Source organism: Ahaetulla prasina, chromosome 3 (genome assembly GCF_028640845.1).
Source record: "Ahaetulla prasina isolate Xishuangbanna chromosome 3, ASM2864084v1, whole genome shotgun sequence".
In the NCBI taxonomy this organism is placed as follows: domain Eukaryota; kingdom Metazoa; phylum Chordata; class Lepidosauria; order Squamata; family Colubridae; genus Ahaetulla; species Ahaetulla prasina.
In genome coordinates, this window is record NC_080541.1 from 1019036 (window position 1) to 1036630 (window position 17595).

Here is a 17595-nt window from a genome sequence, read left to right on the forward strand (position 1 = left end):
GCGATTACAGACAGGGAGCCCCCCCGGGCCCGGGGACACAAGCCAAAGACGGGGTGCAGGTCCGATCCGCATCTAGGGCGCCTCCTCATCCTCGGGCCGAGAAGCGGGACCGGGGAGCCCGGCAGGGAGCGAAGCAGGAAGGGCGGTGGGGCCGGGCTCTCCAAGAGCCGTTGCAGGGGCGAGACAAGCCCCAACGGCGCTCGCGGGCAGCCCCGGGACACGCGGCCAGAATCTGGCCTTGGCATCCTCCTCCCCGCTCCCCGCAGCTCCGCAATGCCGAGGCCGGCGGGAGGCGGACAGGGCGGCCCTCCACTCGGCCGGAGAAGCAGAGCCCGCTTCCTTTATGCCGGGCGGCGTCAGGCTGGCCCGGGCGGAGCACTCGGGTTGCTGCCGAAGCCGAGGCTCCTGGCGGGAAGGGCGCCGCTGCCTTCGGGCTGGAAGCCTCCGCGGTCCTTCGGCACGGCGGGGCCCGTGGAGGAGCCGGGAGAAGAGCCGGTCGGAGCCCCGCTAGCCTCAGAGGGGCAGCGCAGCCCGGCCGCCCCTTCGAGGCCCGGCGGGCAGGAGGGGCCGCCGTCCTCCTGCAGCCGCGCCGGCCCCGGGGACGAAGGAGCAGCTGGCCGGCCGGGAGGGGGGCGCAACCGACGCCAACAGAGGCTCCGCCGGGAAGAGCCGCGCTTCTCCTCCGCCGCGGCCGAAAAAAGCCCCGCAGAGCCGCCCGGAGTTCCGGCCGAGGCGAGACGGGACCACCGCCGGGCTAAGGGCGCGCCTGGATCCGGCGCGGACTGGCGCAGCTCCCGTCCCGCCCGCCAGCCAAGGCCGGCCGCCTCAGCGCGCAGCGGCTTCCCCTCGCTCAGTGAGAGCCCGACACGGATGGGAGGCCACCAGGGGATCCCGGGGACAGCCCGCTGCGCCCGCCCCCCCCCCAAGACCGCGGAGGGGCGGGGCGGGGCGGGGCTTGGCGGCGTCCAGGGGCGGGCCTCGTCACGAGACATTGTAGTGTACCTCCGAGGGGCGGGGGTGAGTTGGCGCAGGCGCGGTAGCGACGGACTGCCGCTGCAAGTCAACGGGGGTGGCGCCCCCAGCAGCCGCTTCTCCAACTGGGCGCCCGCGGCGGAGCTGCTCTTGCCGCTGGTAGGTCGAGGAGTCCGGGGAGGGGCGGGGCCCCCAGGTGAGGGCGTGGCCTTAAAGACCGGAAGCGCTGCTCCCGCCCAGGTGAGCCAGCGGCGGTCCGGCCAGCAGCGGAGGCAGGAAGGGAGGCAGGGAGGGAGGGAGGGCGGGCGGCGGTCCCTGCGGCGCGGGAAGGAGCTGCGCTGACCGGGAGGCTTCCGCCGGAGCTGAGCGGCGCTTCTCTCTTCCGCGCAGGAGGCGAGCGAGCGCTGGGCCGGCCAGGACAGAGAAGCCGCGCCAGTCCCGAACCTCCCTCCCGGCGGCGTCCAGAAGCTGCGGCGGCTCGGAGGATGCGCCTGGCGCTGGGCGGCCCCGCCACACTTCCCGGGCGCTCGGAGGGCGGCGAAGGGCGCCCTTGAGGCCTCTAGCCGGGCCCGCCTGGCTCCTCCGCCCGCGCCGCCCTTGACGTCCCCGGGGCACCCCCGCTTTGCCCAGCCAGACTCGGAGCGGCAGCTGCCAAGCCGGAGCCGGGACCATGGCCGAGTCCCGCGTCAAAAGTAAGTGGGGGGGGGGTCTCCAGGCTCGGCGGCTTTTGGGGGGGGGGGGAAGGTCTCTAGGCCATGGATGGACTTCGGGTCCCAGAATTCCCCCACTGGCATGCTGGGGGTTGAATTCCGCCCTTCTGTGGGAAGCCCCTCCTTCCTTCCTCTCCCTGCTTACCTGCTCCCCCCCCCCTCTCAAGGGGTTTGCTCTCCTGACTGGAAATGCCCAGGGGCAGCTTTGGGCCTTTGCACCAGCCCCCCCCCCCGGCATTTTATTGGGGGCTTTTATGCAGATCCTGAGGGTCCAGCTGTAAGACTTGGGGACTTGCAGAGTGTTGCTGGGGAATTCTGGGAGTTGAAGTCCGCAAGTCTTAAAGTTGCCAAGTTTGGAAAGCCCTGATATAAACAAAAGGTAAACAGAAAAGTGTGTAAAGAGAACTTAAATAGGAAAACTGCAAAGAGCAATTAAAGAAATGCCCTAAAAGGAGAAGATAGGGAAGTGACTTCCAATCTGCTCTGCAGCCGTTACAAACGGCCCTCCCTACTTTTAATGTTACATGGCAGAGATTCCTTCTGTCTCCTAGTCAGCCCTTTTTTTAAATTGGCAATTTCAGAAATTGCCCTTTCACTTTTTTCTGTAAACAAGGTTTCCAGTCTTTTATGCATGAATCGTAAAGACCCTGGAGGATGTCAGTGCCCAGCGGGATCTGTGTGCAGAAAGGGGCCTCTCTCCCTGGCTTCTCTGCCAACTTGCTACCTTCACAGAGAAGGTGGCCCAGAGCTGGGGTGCCGCACTTCACACCTTGAGGGGGAGGTTAATTCACGCTTGCCTCTGAGGAGACCTCCACAGCTGCTGTGCAGAGAAAGGGGAATTGCCTCCTATTTCCTTCAGCCGTGGTGTCACTCCCCTTCCGGTGTGCTTAACTATTGCACAGGGTGACCAGCTGCAAAGCCTTCGTGGCTCCATTTCCTTGGGAGTCGAGCGGAGCCCACGGCTTCCCCTGGGGCTTTGGCCGTGGGGCATTGGGGGTCCTGAAAAACGCCCCACTTTCCGTTCTGGGCTCCACCAAAATGCTGCCTAGTGGATGGCAAACTTGGTGCTCCCGGCAGAGTTTCCAACCTGAACGGAGGCTGGGAAAAGCTGCCCAGAGTCACCTGGTGGGGAAAGTTGGCAGAGGAATAGCATAGCATAGCATAGCATAGCATAGAATTTTATTGGTCAAGTGTGATTGGAAACACAAGGAATTTGTTTTGGTGTGAGCAGCTGCGGTCTCTCTCAAGTGGCTGGCACAGCCGCAAGGCCTGTGAGAACAGCCAGGCTTTGGGGACCTCCGAGAGCACCATCCAGATCTCGAGGGAGGCTCACTCTAGATGCCAAGCGTAGACGGGGGCTATGCGGAGGGTGCCACTCTGCCAGGCAGTCAAGCGGAAACCACCGGAGATGGGGGTCGCTCAAATAACCCAGCTTGGTTTTTCTATTCTTTCCCAAAATCTGTTTTCCTTCCTTCCTTCCTTCCTTCCTTCCTTCCTTCCTTCCTTCCTTCCTTCCTTCCTTCCTTCCTTCCTTCCTTCCTTCCTTCCTTCCTTCCTTCCTTCCTTCCTCTGGTCAGCAGAGGATTGGATTGAACAGCCTCGAGGGGCCTTTCAGCTCTGGGGAATCTCCCAACTCGATTGGTTGGAGAACAAATGAAACAAGATCGGCTGGAGAGGTGATATATTCACCTTCGGTACTGCCTAGCCAGGCTGACCACCTTAGTAGGTGCAGACTAGGAAAGCCGGGAGGGATTAATTGCAGCTGCTCTTCTGCAGCCAGTGCTGAGCGGGAAGGGTTGTATTCAGGGTTAGGAAACTTGTTTGGCTTTGCATTTTTTCAATGTAGGAACAGGAAATCTGCCAGGTTGCATCCAGGACCCCCTCTACCGCTGAGCAGCCCCCACCTCGGCAAAGCTGGTATCGCTCACAGGATCCAATCTTGGTCACTTGCGTAGAAAATGCCCCGAGGACTGTGGACTGCGTGTCTCAGTCCTTGCAAGGCCTCCTTCTTGGGCCTGATCCCCTTGAGCGACCTGGGATTTACACAGATGCCTCTTTGATATGACCCAGAAAGCGTCAGGCCTGCCACCCCCATCGCCCTGGATGCGGAGAGTGCATTTGGGGTGCCTTTAGGATGGCTTTGCTGCACCCTGCCCATTGTGGTTCCTATAACATGAGGAGGGGGCCCTTTGGAGCTTTGCTTGTTACAGGCCCATCTTGCCTGGGAGGCTGTCGAGGTTGCAGAACCCCATTCTTGCATGGGGGCAGCTGCGGCAGCTGCAGATTGTGCTGGGGTTGTAAAGGGTGACGATTGGGGGTTGCCCTCCTGTGCTTTGAGCTTTGAACTCCACACAGAGGCTGTTGACAGCTTTTTCCTGCTGGCTGGATTCCTTTGTGCCACAAATACTCTTTAACAGCACACAAATGTTGCTGTTCTCATTGTGCGGCAGTCGGCCTTTTCCAGAGTGACCCAGGACTGAGTCCGAGGGTGGTGTCCAAGGGCCCGGAGAATGTGTCTTGGAACAGTGGGCACTTCTTTTTTATCTCACATTTCTTGAATATTGCCTTCAAAGGGCAGCATCAACTTTTTCAGCTCTTTTCCGGCACTTAGAACTTTGAAGCCTTTTGAAATGCCCTGCCTGCTCCTATCTCTCGGCATCCCCATTGTATTCTGCATCGCTCAGATCCCCTCTTTGAGAATTATGGGCTCCGCTATCTAAGAAGGATTCAGAGAAAGCGAAAGAAGTTGGACCAAGGCAACCAGGTTGATCAGGAACTAGAGACAAAGCCCATGGAAGGAACCAGGAAGGTTTAGTCTTGAGAAGGGACAGAGAGGGAAACGGCCTTCGTGCAACTAAAAGGGTGTCAGGGTCTCCAACTTCGGCCACCTTAAGACTTGTGGACTTCAACTCCCAGAATTCCTCAGGCAGCATTGAATTTTGAGAGTTGAAGTCCACAAGGGCTAAAGTTGCCCATGTGAGAGTCTCCTGCTTTAGAAGATCATCAAACTACCTTGGAAACCATCTGGTTCAGTTGCCTGTCCACCTTCCAAAGCTGACGTCCAATTGAAATCTAAACCTTTGCTTCCCCCCTGGACTCTTGGACGGGCAACTCTCCCACCTTTTCTACATTGATAGCCCTTCCGATGGTCAAACACAGCAGTCTCCTAGCAATCTTTTTGTCTCCAGCGTAAACACATCCTCCAACCAGACCTCCAATTGCTCCTCTTTTCTTTTTCTTCACTCTAAATTATCAGCATCTTTCCCAAGATGTGGCTAGACCTGGATGTAGTATTCTGTGTGTGACGAATTCCAAACAAAGGAGAATGGTTTGTCTTGATTTTGAGAGTATTGTGCAAGTAATCAGTGCTAGAAGTGGAATTTGCTCCCTGTTTATATAGTGCCTTGTCCTGCCAGTTTTGGTAGAGTTGTGGTTTTCTCCTTGGTAGTTCCTGGTTTAGGGTATTATTTTCTGTTTGTCTGGTGTTAATCCCTGCTTATCTGAACGTTGGCTGTTGGGGAAGTCCCAGAAGGGCTTTTTCCAGAAGGCAACTGGACTATCTTGGTTTTTTCCTTTGAAAATGTTTCACTTCAGAACTGGGACAGCCATAACTTGAATGTCTGAGAATCTCTCTAGGCAGCTTCAGGAGATGTATTCTGGTCTTTATATTTTCTTTGTAACTCTTCTTTTTATTTTCTCGTTTGAATAGTGTGTAAATGTGATTTATCTCTATGTGTCTGTTGTGACTGACGGTCAAGCTTCTAGAAATTCCCGAGTGTTTTTCAATTAATTTGATCTAGGATGCTCATACTTTCCCAGTTTAAGCTACAATTGACCTGTCCACGTTTTGTGAAATCATTTTTCATTGTGTCTTCTGACAGCAAGTCGGTGTTTGTGATCTTGTGCTAGTCTTCTGTCTGTCTGTCCTACATAACGGCTTTAGCAGTCCTTCCACTCCCGTTTTAGGCTTCTTGGGCTGCCAGGTGTTTTGCATTGCTTGAGATGTTACAGGGGGAATCATTGGGTTGGAAGGGATTTTGGAGGTTTTCTGGTCCAACCCCCTTCCCAAGGCAGGAGTCCTCAGACCATCCCAGAAAAATGGTGGTCCAATCTCCGGTGAAAACCTCCACCGATGGAGCACCACAACTTCAGGAGAGAAGCTGCCTGTGGCTTCATCATTCTCACTCTTGGTTTCGGCTGCTCCTCCTGCTGCCTCTTCTGCAAAGGCAGAGCAGCCGATGTGCTCCTCCTGCTGAGGCCGGAGGGGCTGGTGAAAAGCCCCAGCTGGATGCCCTTGGCTGCTCTGAGGGCCCTCGATCTGCCGAGTGACACAGCTGCCGCCTCCTCCTCCTCCTCTCCGCCTCTGAAGCACAGAGGCCGAGTATTGTGGGCCGCTCTTCCCAGCTCCTCCTCCTCCTCCTCCTCCTTGGCATTTTGATTTGAATGGGGTTGTCAGGACCCCCTTTTTCAGTGAACAGCTTAAACTGACTTCCTGCTCCATAGGACATAGAATAACAGAGCTGGAAGGGACCTTGGAGGTCTTCAGCCCCCTGCTCGAGGATACCCTCGACCATTTCAGACAGGTGACTGTCCAGTCTCTTCTTGAAAAACCTCCAATGATGGAGCGCCCAGAACTTCTGGAGGCAAAATTTTCTACTGGTTAATTGTTCTGTCAGGAAATTTCTCCTTAGTTCCAGGTTGCTTCTCTCCTTGATTAGTTTCCATCCGTTGCTTCTTGTCCTGCCCTCAGGTGCTTTGGAGAGTAGCTTGACTGCTTTTTCTTTGGGGCAACCCCTGAGATATCGGAACACTGCTATCCTGTCTCCCCTGGTCCTTCACTAGACTAGGCAGGCCCAGTTCCTGCAACCGTTCATCGTATGTTTTGGCCTCTAGTCCCCTCATCAACTTGGTTGCTCTTCTCTGCACTCTTTCCAGAGTCTCAGCATCTTTTTGCTATGATGGTTATTTTAGTATCCCTTGGAGTATTTCTCTTGGGAAGTGCCTCTGAAGGGGCCCAGAGGTTGCTGTTGATGGCATAAAAACCGAGCTGATGCCTTTCCATATTGGTCCAGATCTACGGGTGGCCAGATTGACCTCTGGACTTCCTTGCGATGTTTGTCCCAGGAGGGCTCAAGCAGGGCAGCTGGTGCCAGTGGGCAAGAGACGTCGGGGGCTCTTGGGAGGAGGGTGAAGCCCCTTTGCCTGTCTTTCAGGGCTGGCCATGACTCTGATGGACGCCACGGCCGACAAGGATCCCCTCGTCCAGGAGCAGATCTCCAGTGCCCTCTGCTCTTTGGGCCGGGCTGAGCCCGAGGAGGTCTTGAACGCTTGTGAGGAGTACCTGCGGCAGCACGAGAAGGTGGGGCACCCCAGCGTGGTGGTTTCAGTCCAAATGCTGGAGCTGCTGGAACAATGGACTTCTGCCGGGATGGGTGGGAGGCTGTTCTGGGAAGGGCCGTTGTCCTTCTGGCTGGTGGGCGACGCTCTTGTGGCTCCAGAGAGCCGGTGGCAGGCGCAGACGGAGGCTGCCTCAGACGCTGCCCCTCATTCCTGTCCCCTTGCCGCCTTCCCAGCTGGCCCACCCACACCGGGTCATCCTCCTGAGGGCCATGGAAGCCGTGGTGAAGAGCAGCCTGGCTCAGCTTGACAAAAGCACGGCCAAGATCGTCATCTTCCTGGCATCCAACGAGATGACCAAGTCTAAAGTAAGCCTGGGGGCCGCCTGGGGGGCAGGTAGCTGAAGGGCTGCTTGGGTCTTTCCACCTGGAGGCCTTGAGGAGGAAGCCACTTCTGCTGCCTGGGGGGTCCTGTCGAGGGCAGAGGTTGCCGCTCCTGCCGGCCTTGCCCACGTGGCTGCTCCGTTGGGTCGCTGTGCCCACTTCCCCAGGGGAGGAGAGGGGATGTGAGGCTGGAGCATTGGTCGAGCTGCTGGTCTTGGGCTCACCCTAGGAGGCTCTTCCGGAGTGGCAGCAGGCTGCCAGCAATGTCCTGGTTGCGGTGGGGAGGCGTTTCATCAACCAGGTGATGGAGGAGGTGCTGACCAAGTTCCAGCCAGGGGTCTTGCCTCACTGCTTCGTTGTGCTGACATTTGCCAACCTCTCGGTGACCAATGGTAGGTTCTGCCCACTTTTACTCTTTGCTCAGGGGGAGGACCTGCAGCCTGATGGGTGGGGAGGGGCCAGAGGGGGGTTTGGGCGAATGGTGGGGTCAGTGCTAAAGAAGGCAAGCGAAGAGTCGGCCTGGCCCTCTGCCACACGCACTGGTAAATTCAGAGGGTCCAAAGGCCCCTGGGCATTGTGGTGCAGCTCAGTGGTGGGTTTTACTTATCTTTACTACCGGTTCGCTCTGCACATGTGCAGAGTGTATTTGATGCCTTCCGGGCAGGTGGGTGGAGCCTCTAGCCGCCGTTACTACCGGTTTTCCCAAACCAGTGTGAACTGGGAACAACTGACCACTGGTGCAGCTCCTCCAAGCTCTTGCCCATTAGCAATCGCACTAGCACTTAGACTTATATACCACTTCACAGTCCTTTCCAGCCCTTTCTAAGCGGTTTGCAGAGTCAGCCTCTTGCCCCCAACAATCTGGGTCCTCATTTTACCCACCTCAGAAGGAGGGAAGGCTGAGTCAACCTTGAGCCTGATGAGATTTGAACTGCCAAATTACAGGCAGCCGGCAGGCAGCAGAAGTGGCCTGGAGTATTGTACTCTAACCACTGCGCCACCACCACCTTAAGGGAAAGGTTGCCCAGTGGGCAGTTTGAGGCCTGATCCTCGTTTTTTGCATTTTCAGTGAAGCTTCTTGATTTGGGGTATCTGAGTCTTTCAAAATTTACGGGAGGGAGCTCCCTAGAGTTTTGATGAGGGAGTAATGTAGAAATGTTGGAAATAAACAAAAAATGTATTTTGGAGAAGACTCACACAATGGAAAATCCCGGTAGAGCTTCAGGCTCCATAAAAATTCATGACGTAGGGAGCCATAGTTGCAATTCTTTGTATCCCTTCAAGCTGTCTTGTCTGTTCAAATGATGCTCCATCTGTAAAACCCCTGAAGGCCACAGGTGGGGCAGAGAAGATCCTCGGGGGGGGGGCGTTTACTCATTTATTTAGCATATGGCATATCATATACGTGGACTAGCAGTATATAATTAACATGTCCCATAGGAAGCGAAGGTGTTGGTGATGTTTTGGTGGCCATCCATCCTTCTGGTCAGAAGAGGGCCAGCTCCTCGGGGGGCAACCACTGCTCAGAGGGGGCTTCGGTTTCAACCCTCTCCATCTTCCTCTCCCTCTAGTGTTTGGGATGGTCCCCTTCCTCAACTCCATCCTGGGGACGATGCTGCCTATGCTGCCCATGGCCAAGCAGGACAACATGAAGTCCGTCTTCTGCTACGGTAAGACAGCGGGGTCTCCTTGCTGGACTTGGGGGTTCAGTCCTGTTTGCAGGGCTTCCTGGGCCCAGCTCCGGCGCAGAGCAGGGGACTTCTGCCTGCAGACTGCTACACCTGTGCAGGTGTCGCCTGCCATGGGTCAGCATTGGGATCTTGCTTTCCTTCGTGCTTATTTGTCAAACAATTGAGAAAGCCCATTTTACCGGTTCGATTTTTATTGATCTTCCTTTTTTCTGTGTCTTTTGCTTGTCTTTGTCCCAAACTTGTAAAAATGGCTGCCAATCAGACAGAATGCTTTTTGGGGGTGAGAACTCCCATTTTGGTCTTCCTGGGCTCCGGGGGGGGGGAGGAGGCTTTTAACCCAACAGCTACACCCCAAATCATCTGCTGAGGTCCCTTTTGGTGGGAGGTCAGGACAATCCCAAGGCTTCTCGGTTGGGGAGAGTGATTTTGGCCGCTGCCCCCCTGGGCTCCTTGGGGGTCTGCTGAGCTTTTGTGTATGCTTCACCAAGGCCCTGGGCATCCTTCCTCACCTCCCTTCTGGATTCTGAGAGGAGAAGATGCTGAGACCCTAGAAAGAGGGCAGGAAAGAGCAATGAAGACAATAAAAGTTCTGGAGCTAAATCCTATGAATGAATGGTTAAGGGAAGGAGGCATGGTGAGCCTCATCAAGAGAAGCTTAGGGGTACCACCAGACCCTTCTCCTAATGCTTGGAGGGCGGTCAGAGAGAAGAGGGGGGAGGACAAGAAGCAACAGGTGGGAGCTCCTCAGAGGGAAGGAGGAGCTTCCTGACAGTGGGACACCTTGCCTCCTGGAGATGTGGCTGCTCCATCCCTGGAAGTTTTTAAGAAGAAATTGGTCAGCCAGTTGACTGAAACGGTATGGGGGTCTCCTGCTGGAGCAAGGGGGTTGGACTAGAAGACCTCCAGCCCTAGGATTATGGCATATCATCCCTTACACAGCTTTGCAGTACTTCAGCGAGAGCATCCTGGAGTACCTGGCCAACTTAGACAAGGCGCCAGACCCAACGGTGAGGCGAGACACCTTCTCCAGTGAAATCTTCAGCGCCTATGAAGTCCTCTTCAACTGCTGGCTGCCAAGCCGGGAGACCAAGGTGCGATGGGAGGAGGAGGAGGAGGAGGGGGGGGGGGACTGGTTTGGGCTGAAATTCAGGGGAGGGCTACAGATTTCCCAGGAGTCTGGCCAGGACACAAGAGGGGCGAACCCCAGAGAGGACCCCCTGGGTGTGACCTTCCCACCTGCCCCTGCAGGTGAGGCTGTCCGCAGTGGAGGCCCTGGGGCCCATGAGCCACCTGATGCCCAGCGAGAAACTGGAGGAGCAGCTCCCCCGACTGATCCCTGGCATTCTGGCCCTGTACCGGAAGCCGGCGGAGGCCTACTACATCTCCAAGGTAGGCAGGCTGGCAGGGGGACTCCTGGCCGACTTGGGCCGAGCGGAGGGTCTGAGCGGGGTGTGTGTGGGGGGTCTTCGGCCCTTGACCGTCTCTTCTTCAGTCCCTGGGGCTGGAGTTTGGGGGCTGCCGTGCGAAGCATGGAAAGGCCAGGTTTCGTGACAAAGTGGGCAGGTTTGTCCTCCAGCAACTTCATTGCCTTGGCAGAGGAACTCTCGCGCAATCCTGCCTGCCATCGACTTACGTCAGTTCATTCAGTGACCGTTCAGAGTTGTAACAGCACTGAAAAACACGACTGTTTTTCACACGGCCGTGGCAGCCTCCCCGTGGTCACGTGAACCAAATTTGTACACTTGGCAACTGGCATGGGCTTAAGACGGCTGCCGTGTCCTGGGGTCACGTGATCCCCGTTGCCGACCTTCTGACAAGCCAAATCCACGGGGAGGCCAGATCCACTCAACAACCGTGTCACTAACTGAACAGCCGCAGTGATTTGCTTAACAACTGTGCCGAGAAGGGTCATAAAATGGGGCAAAGCTCACTTAACTACTGTCTTGCTTAGCAACATAAATTTTTAGGCTCAATAGTGGTCGTAAGTGAAGAACTAGCTGTACTGCCAAGCCCATAAGGCTGCATCCAAAGCTTTGAAGATGAGCATGGTTTATCTGACTTCGCGTTCTGCAAGAAAAATTAAAACCTTGAAGCCCATCAAGTTCCGGAGGGTCTTAATCCAGGAAGAGGAAACATTTGAGGAGTGGCTGACTTGAGCTTGGGGGAGGGAAATGGGCTCCCCCCCCTTCCCAAGGCAGCTGATGAGGTGCCCTGCAGGTGGGTGGCCTCAGGTGGGCATGGAATGAGCATGTGAGCTGCTCTTTCAAGAGGGGGGGAGATAACTGTCCTCACGTGGTCCCTTGAACAGAGCCTGTGCCAGATCCTGGAAGCCTTGGTCAATATTGGTAGCCGGACTCTGGACACGCAGCTGGACGTCCTCCTCGGGACCCTCCACCTCCAGGTAAGGGGGGGCGGTTGGCCAGAGGAGCCGGCTCTGCTTGTGCCTTCCCAGCTATGGGGCTGAAATGGCACCAGCCGTGGGTATAAGCTCCTCCCCCCCCAACTCCCTGTGGCAATGGGCATCGTCTTGTGGGGGTGCCAGCAAGTTGGTTCCATACGGCCAGGAGCTTCTCACTGGGAGCCGCCTGGCTGGGCTGCCCTTCACCAGGTGAAGCCAATGCTTTTCTCCCCCTCCCACCTCTCTCTCTCCCACTCCAACCCCCCCTCCCTGAGCAGCTCTGCGCCCCCCTGGATTCGTCTCAGCCCACCTCCCTGAAGAACCACAACGAGGTTCTTCGCTGCTTCACCGTCTTAGGTGAGTGGAGCCTCCCGGGGCAGGGAGGGGTCCTCAGCCTGGGAGCCCAGTTGACCTCCTGTCTCTTGCAGCCACTTCATTCCCTGACCGCTTACTTGGATTTCTGCTTCCAAAGCTGGAGTCCAGCAACGAGAAGACGCGGGTGGGGACGCTGACCGTCCTACGACAGATCATCAACAGCGCCCGTGAGTGGGGGGAGGGGGGGCAGCTGGCTGGGGCTTGGGGGCAGCAGGGGCACTGCAGAGGGAGAGGGGCATCTCTGCCTTCGAGGGTGGTCGGGGAGGTGCCAAGCCTGCCAGCCCAGCCCCTACCTGCCCCAAAAGTCGCCCCGTCCCCCTCCAGCCCTTGGTTGCCAATGGGGTGACAGGCTTCCTGCCCTCCTTACGAGCAGCCTGCCAAAGAGGATCCGGCTTCCTCTGGCGCCAGGGGGACTTTGCTGGCGGAGGAGGGCACCTGGGGCATTGGAGGAGGAGGGCATTGGAGGAGGAGCGAGGCGCCAAGGTGGCCTTGTGGGGACCCCTGGTGGGCCCTTGGTGGGGGTGGGAGGGCAAAGTGGGCATCCCGGTGGGTGGCAGGAGCCGGCTTCACCTTGAGCCTCTGCTCTGCTTCTGCCCAGCCGCTCAGATGGAGATCAAGAAGCCTTTTCTCCTGTCCTCCATGAAGCTCCCCCTGCAAGACCACAGCAATAAGGTGAGTCGGAGGCAAGAGGGACAGAGCCCTCCTCAGCCCTGCTTCCGTCCCCCTGGCCCTTCCGGGTGGCATTGGCGCCTCTGTTGCAGGTGAAGGGAGGGGGAGGGGTTCAATTTTCCAGTTATTTGTGGGGGGGACTTTGCTATGGGGGAATTTTGAGAATACCTGGCTGGCTCAGTCCCCTCCTCACTTGGCTTCCTTGCCAGACCTCGCAGTCTGGCTGCTTCCCTGCCCCCTCCCGGTCGGACTGCTGCCTGCCCAACCTCTGAAGGATTGCTGGCCGCCTCACCTGGTCCAGGAGTTCTGCCTCTCTGGAAGGCCCTCGTGATGTTAGCCGAAACGTGGGGAAGCCCAGCAGGGGGCCAAATTCTGCGCCACGCTTGCTGGTGCTTAGCCAAGTGCCCCCTCCTCCTGGCAGCTGCCCGGTGGGCCTTCAGCCCCTCTCAGGTGCCCAAAGCAGCGCAGGGCGTGGCAAGGGGGGGTCTGGGTGATGGCAACCTCCCTCCTTGCTTCCCTGCAGGTGAAACGGGCCATGGTGCAGATGGTCAGTGCCATGGCGCACCACGGCTACCTGGAGCAGCCGGGCGGAGAAGCCCTGATTGAGTTCCTGGTCCGCCAATGTGCCCTTCCTGCTGAGCAGGTGAGGGTCCGGAATGGCCGGAGTGACCGCTTGACCAGAAGTTGAATGCTCCAAAAGGGAGGCTGAGTGCCAGACTGGCACAGGACTGGCACCTTGAAGTGGCTGCACCTGCCAACTCCAGCCTGCCCAAGGAGAGCCCTGAGGCTGAGCCGCCCTGCCTGGTTGCTCACCTGCCACCTGCTGGTTCGGCTGCCTTTGATGAGCCTCGGGCCAGCCACACCCCCTCCTGTGTGGGCCAGGATTGGGCAGAGCAGGAAGTCCCCCCTCCCCCCGGGCTTGGCGTTCCCACCCCCCAAGAATTCCTGTGCTCTAGGGGTGAACGGGAAGGGGAGCCTCCCCTGGAGATGAAGATGCAGGAGAAACCAGGCTGGGTCGGAACTGGGCAGCAGAGCTTCTCCCCTCCTTCCTTGCAGGGGGCTTTTAGGAGCTGCCCCCTTCTCTCCCCCACAGGTCTCCCCGCAGCCCCCCCTGGAGCCGGAGGAGGTGACTGACAGCCAGGTCAGGAGCATCAGCGCCAGCACCCTCTTCCTCCTCAGCAGCACCGTGGACAGGATGGTCGACGTGAGTCCCCCAAGGGAGGGCGGATGGCGAGGCTGCTGGGGATGCTGGGACTTGTAGTGGAGCCACCTGAGGGGCGCCGGCTGAGCAAAGTCTTCTTGTGGGGGCTGCTGTTCCTGGCTCCTCTGGCAGCTCGTGGGAGTGGAGGGGGGCTTCCCGGGGGGGCAGGTTCCTCCCGAGGAGGCCCCACTGCCGCTTTGGCGGGTCTTTACTGCCCCCTCCCCCCCGCAGGTGCTCTGGCCGTCCCTTCTGGGCTTTGTGACCCCCGTAGCCTTGACCAACGCCTTGGCCCCCCTCTGCAAGAGCCTCCTGGCCCTGGCCGCCCAGAAGCAGGAGCAGGGAGACTCGGAGCAGCAGCTCCTCTACGACCCAGGGGGTTCGTATTGGCCTCTCTGGGGCACAGGGGGTGATGGGGGGCGGCTTGGGGTTCCTGGTTAAAGCAGCAAGATCAGCTCTTCTGGGGGTGGGGGCCTGCTTTCAGTGTGTCTCTGGCCTCAGCTGGAGCTGCCTGGCCCTTCCTGGGGACATGGGGCTGTCATTCTCCCCACCCCCATGCCTTTCCAGCTCTCGTCCCCTTCTGAGATGCAGATCCCGGAGGGTGGGGTGGCTGGGGCAGGCTAAAGTCATTTGCCTGGCCAGGCATGGCCAAGGGAGGGTTCCTGTGTTTCCGAGTGGGGCAGGGTGGTGGTGGAGGAGAGAGCCCCCCACCCCAAAAAAAACTGATTCTGAAGAATTGTGCCTTGCTTGCAGGAAACCTCCCATCCCCTCATGCTTTGATGTCCCGGCTGCTGGTGAGCGGAAGGGAGTTGGTGGAGGTGGGGGGCCAAGAGGGTGGTGGGATATGAGGTGTTTCTGACTCTGGAAGGGGCCCCTTTGCCTTCTGCTGGGCGGGATGGCAAGAAACTCTACTCCCACCTTCCTCCTTTCACAGCTGATCTTGGGCCCTTCTCTGCCCTCATCCTTGGGTGGGGGGGATTTAGGATGGGATGGGCCTTCCCTCCCTCCCTCCCTCCCTCTGGATTCCCCAGCCAAGGGGCTTTGGGACTCTGCTCCATCTTGCTCTGGGCCAGACCCCGCAAGACGCAGCCCCTCCTCTCCCTGTCCTCTGCTCCCCCTCCCCACAGATCGTGGCTTCCCAGCCGTACCTGGGGGAGGGCCATGGGGCGGGGGCCCTGCGCCTGCTGCTGGTCCTGCGCCTGAGTGTCCACCCAGCAGCCGAGCCCCTCTGGAGCACCAGGGTCCCTGCTCTGCTGCAGCACCTGGAAGGTAAGGCGGGAGGAGACCCCGCATGCCCCCCTGAGTGGATCAAGCCGGGGTCTCCTTCTCACTGCAACCAGAAGATGCCACCCCCTCCCCACCTTTTGGACCCCTCTGTAGACAGGATGGACCGAAATGGCCTCCATTGAGGGTTGGGCTGCTGGGTGGACCAAATGCTGATTAAGGCCCCTCCCGTATCTCCTCGTCCTCCTCTCCTGACTAGGATGGGCCTCCTTCCTTTAGGTGTGGAGGGGGGGGGGGCTGGGCTCAGGTCAGTGGATGGATGTAGGAGGCCCTCCCCTCGTCTCCCACCCCCCCTTTGCTTTTCCAGCCAACACGGGGGCTTCCCTGTCTCTGAAGGACTGGCAGGATCAGCTGCTGGAGGTGAGCCTCCCCCAATCCCCATCAGGGAAGAGCCGGGGGAGGGGGTCAGGCCTGGCCCAGGGAGCCAAAGGGGGGGGTGGGCATGACATTATCCTCTCTCCAGCCCCTCCTCTGACTGGATATCATCTCCAAGGACCCCCACACCTCACTTTGCTGTAATAATCATTCATGGAATAGATTTATATGGCCGTCTAGCCCACAGTGGCGATTTCCAGACAACCCTAAACATCAAGGATATAAAAGCCCCAGAAAGAGCAATTGAGGGTCCCTGAGTCCTTGACGGGGGTGGGGTCCTTGGAGGGGAGGGCTTGGGGGCCTTTGGGCTGCTCTCCTGCTAAGTGACCCAGACAAGCGGAGGCAAGTGTCAGGCATCAGAAAAGGTGGGGGGGGGGCTGTGGCTGAGCACATGGCTGCAGCATCAGAGGCAGAGGGGCAGGTAGGGGGGTCACCAAGGAAGCTGCTGCTGGGGGGTCTCCTGCAGTGGTTCTTGTTCACCGTCCCTGAGACGGCTGATGCCTCTGGCCGCTGCCTGGCGGACCAGTCTGGCTGCCCTGCCTCCCTCCCTGGTCAAGCAGGATGCCAGGATGCCAGGAACCTCAGGGGGATGCCACCCTGAAATGCCCGCCTCTCCCCGCAGTTCCTCCAGAAGACCCTGGATGCCATTTCGGACGTGCCCTGGACTGGCCAGCTGGTCTTGGAAATGTGCAGGCAGCTGAGTGGCTACAACGGCCTGTCTCTGGAGAAGGTCAGCTGTGGGGTTCTTTGGGGAGGTGGGGGTGGCCCCTCCTGCTTGCTGGCAGACTCCTGACTGGGCAGGCTGGGATGGGCAGGAATGGTGGCGTCTTGGGTGGGTTCTCCTTCCAGGCCAGTGAAGCAGCTCCTCCTGCCAGGGCAAGTCGAAGGAGCCTCTTGGGTGTGCCGGGGGGGTCCCTCCTGAGATGCCTTCCTCCCCCTCCCCCCTCCTCCTGCAGAACTTCCTCTACAAGGCCATCGGGGTGAGTCTGGCTGCTTGTGCCAACAAGGACCTGGTGCAGAAACAGCTCCAGGAGCTGCTGGAGACGGCACGATACCAGGAGGAGGCAGAGCGAGAGGTGGGCCCAGAGCTGGTGGGAACAAGGGGGCCTGCTACATCTCACCTGGTTCCTGGCCAGCTGTCTGCTCATCATCACCCAGAGGGGGCAGAGAGAGGGGCAGCCAAGGAGCCAGAGCCCCATCTGGGTTGAAGGGGTTGGAAGGGGTGCATCTCGACGGGGGCTCCAACCTTGGCAAATTCAAGATTTGTGGACCCAGAATTCCTCAGCCACCCACGAGGAGGTGAGGAATTCTGGTTCTTGAAGTCCACAAGTTTTAAAGTTCCTGAGATTGGAGAGGCCTGGAGAAGGTCAGACTTTGGCCAAGCGAGGACTCCGCTGTCCCTGCTGACCCCCCAGGGCTCCTGCATTGACCTACCTGGCTCTCCTTCCTCCCGCTCAGGGCTTGGCAGCTTGCCTGGGCTTTTGTGCCGTCACTCACCTGGACGAGGTTCTGGCCAAGCTGGAGGACTTTGTCAAGTCAGATGTCTTCAAGAAGTCTGCTGGCCTCTTCAGCATCTTCAAGGTGGGTGCCCTCCTGCCATGGGGATGTCCAATGGGGGGGGTGTCTTTGCCTCTGACCTTTCCTGCCCCCACCCTCCAGGACCGCAGCGACCACGAGGTGGAGAAGGTGAAGAGCACCCTCATCCTGTGCTACGGCTTCGTGGCCAAGCAGGCGCCCAGGGAGCTGGTCCTGGCCCGCCTGGATGCCGATATTCTCCGCAATGTCTTCCTCTACTTCAACACCAAGGTGAGGCCGGCAACGCCCTGCCAGGAGGGACGGCTGGCAGCAGCTGGGCCCTGCTTTGGCACCCAGGATCGTTAATGCCCGTCTCCTTTATTTTGTCAGGTTCTGGGGATAAAGGTAGAGACCAAGGTACAGCTCCCCCGTCTCTCTCTCTGTCCTTCTGCCTCTTCTGCTTCTCTGAGAGCTGTGGGGAGAAGGGGCAGAAACGCAGTGGGGCTGGTGGGGGTTACCCTGATGCCCCCTGGCTCACCGTGGCCCCTCTGCCAGCACAGCCCTCCGAGCCAGGTGGGGTCAGGTGGCACCAGCTTGCCAGCCAGCCAGCCAGGGCTCGGGGTTGCCTCCCTGCGGAGGGGAAGCACTGCCCGGGCAGAGAGGATGGGGGGCACCCTTCACCAGGCGG

At 58.7% G+C, this 17595-nt stretch overlaps 1 protein-coding gene across 3 annotated transcripts in view; it reads left to right on the forward strand.

The window, feature by feature from the left end:
* Nucleotides 1-1507: 1507 nt before the first annotated feature.
* The window catches only part of MROH1 (maestro heat like repeat family member 1), a 30467-nt gene continuing 14379 nt past the window's right edge, over nucleotides 1508-17595 (forward strand). For all 3 annotated transcript variants that reach the window (XM_058179045.1, XM_058179047.1, XM_058179046.1), the window contains exons 1-22: nucleotides 1508-1664; nucleotides 6896-7041; nucleotides 7256-7387; nucleotides 7632-7794; nucleotides 8974-9072; nucleotides 10033-10184; nucleotides 10342-10482; nucleotides 11402-11494; nucleotides 11770-11848; nucleotides 11920-12033; nucleotides 12465-12538; nucleotides 13059-13178; nucleotides 13629-13739; nucleotides 13968-14112; nucleotides 14487-14527; nucleotides 14861-15002; nucleotides 15325-15377; nucleotides 16015-16122; nucleotides 16349-16468; nucleotides 16851-16973; nucleotides 17052-17198; nucleotides 17298-17324. In XM_058179045.1, the coding sequence (XP_058035028.1) occupies nucleotides 1643-1664; nucleotides 6896-7041; nucleotides 7256-7387; nucleotides 7632-7794; nucleotides 8974-9072; nucleotides 10033-10184; nucleotides 10342-10482; nucleotides 11402-11494; nucleotides 11770-11848; nucleotides 11920-12033; nucleotides 12465-12538; nucleotides 13059-13178; nucleotides 13629-13739; nucleotides 13968-14112; nucleotides 14487-14527; nucleotides 14861-15002; nucleotides 15325-15377; nucleotides 16015-16122; nucleotides 16349-16468; nucleotides 16851-16973; nucleotides 17052-17198; nucleotides 17298-17324 (2352 nt within the window). In that variant the 5' untranslated portion in view covers nucleotides 1508-1642. The remainder of the gene's footprint in view (nucleotides 1665-6895; nucleotides 7042-7255; nucleotides 7388-7631; nucleotides 7795-8973; nucleotides 9073-10032; nucleotides 10185-10341; nucleotides 10483-11401; nucleotides 11495-11769; nucleotides 11849-11919; nucleotides 12034-12464; nucleotides 12539-13058; nucleotides 13179-13628; nucleotides 13740-13967; nucleotides 14113-14486; nucleotides 14528-14860; nucleotides 15003-15324; nucleotides 15378-16014; nucleotides 16123-16348; nucleotides 16469-16850; nucleotides 16974-17051; nucleotides 17199-17297; nucleotides 17325-17595) is intronic.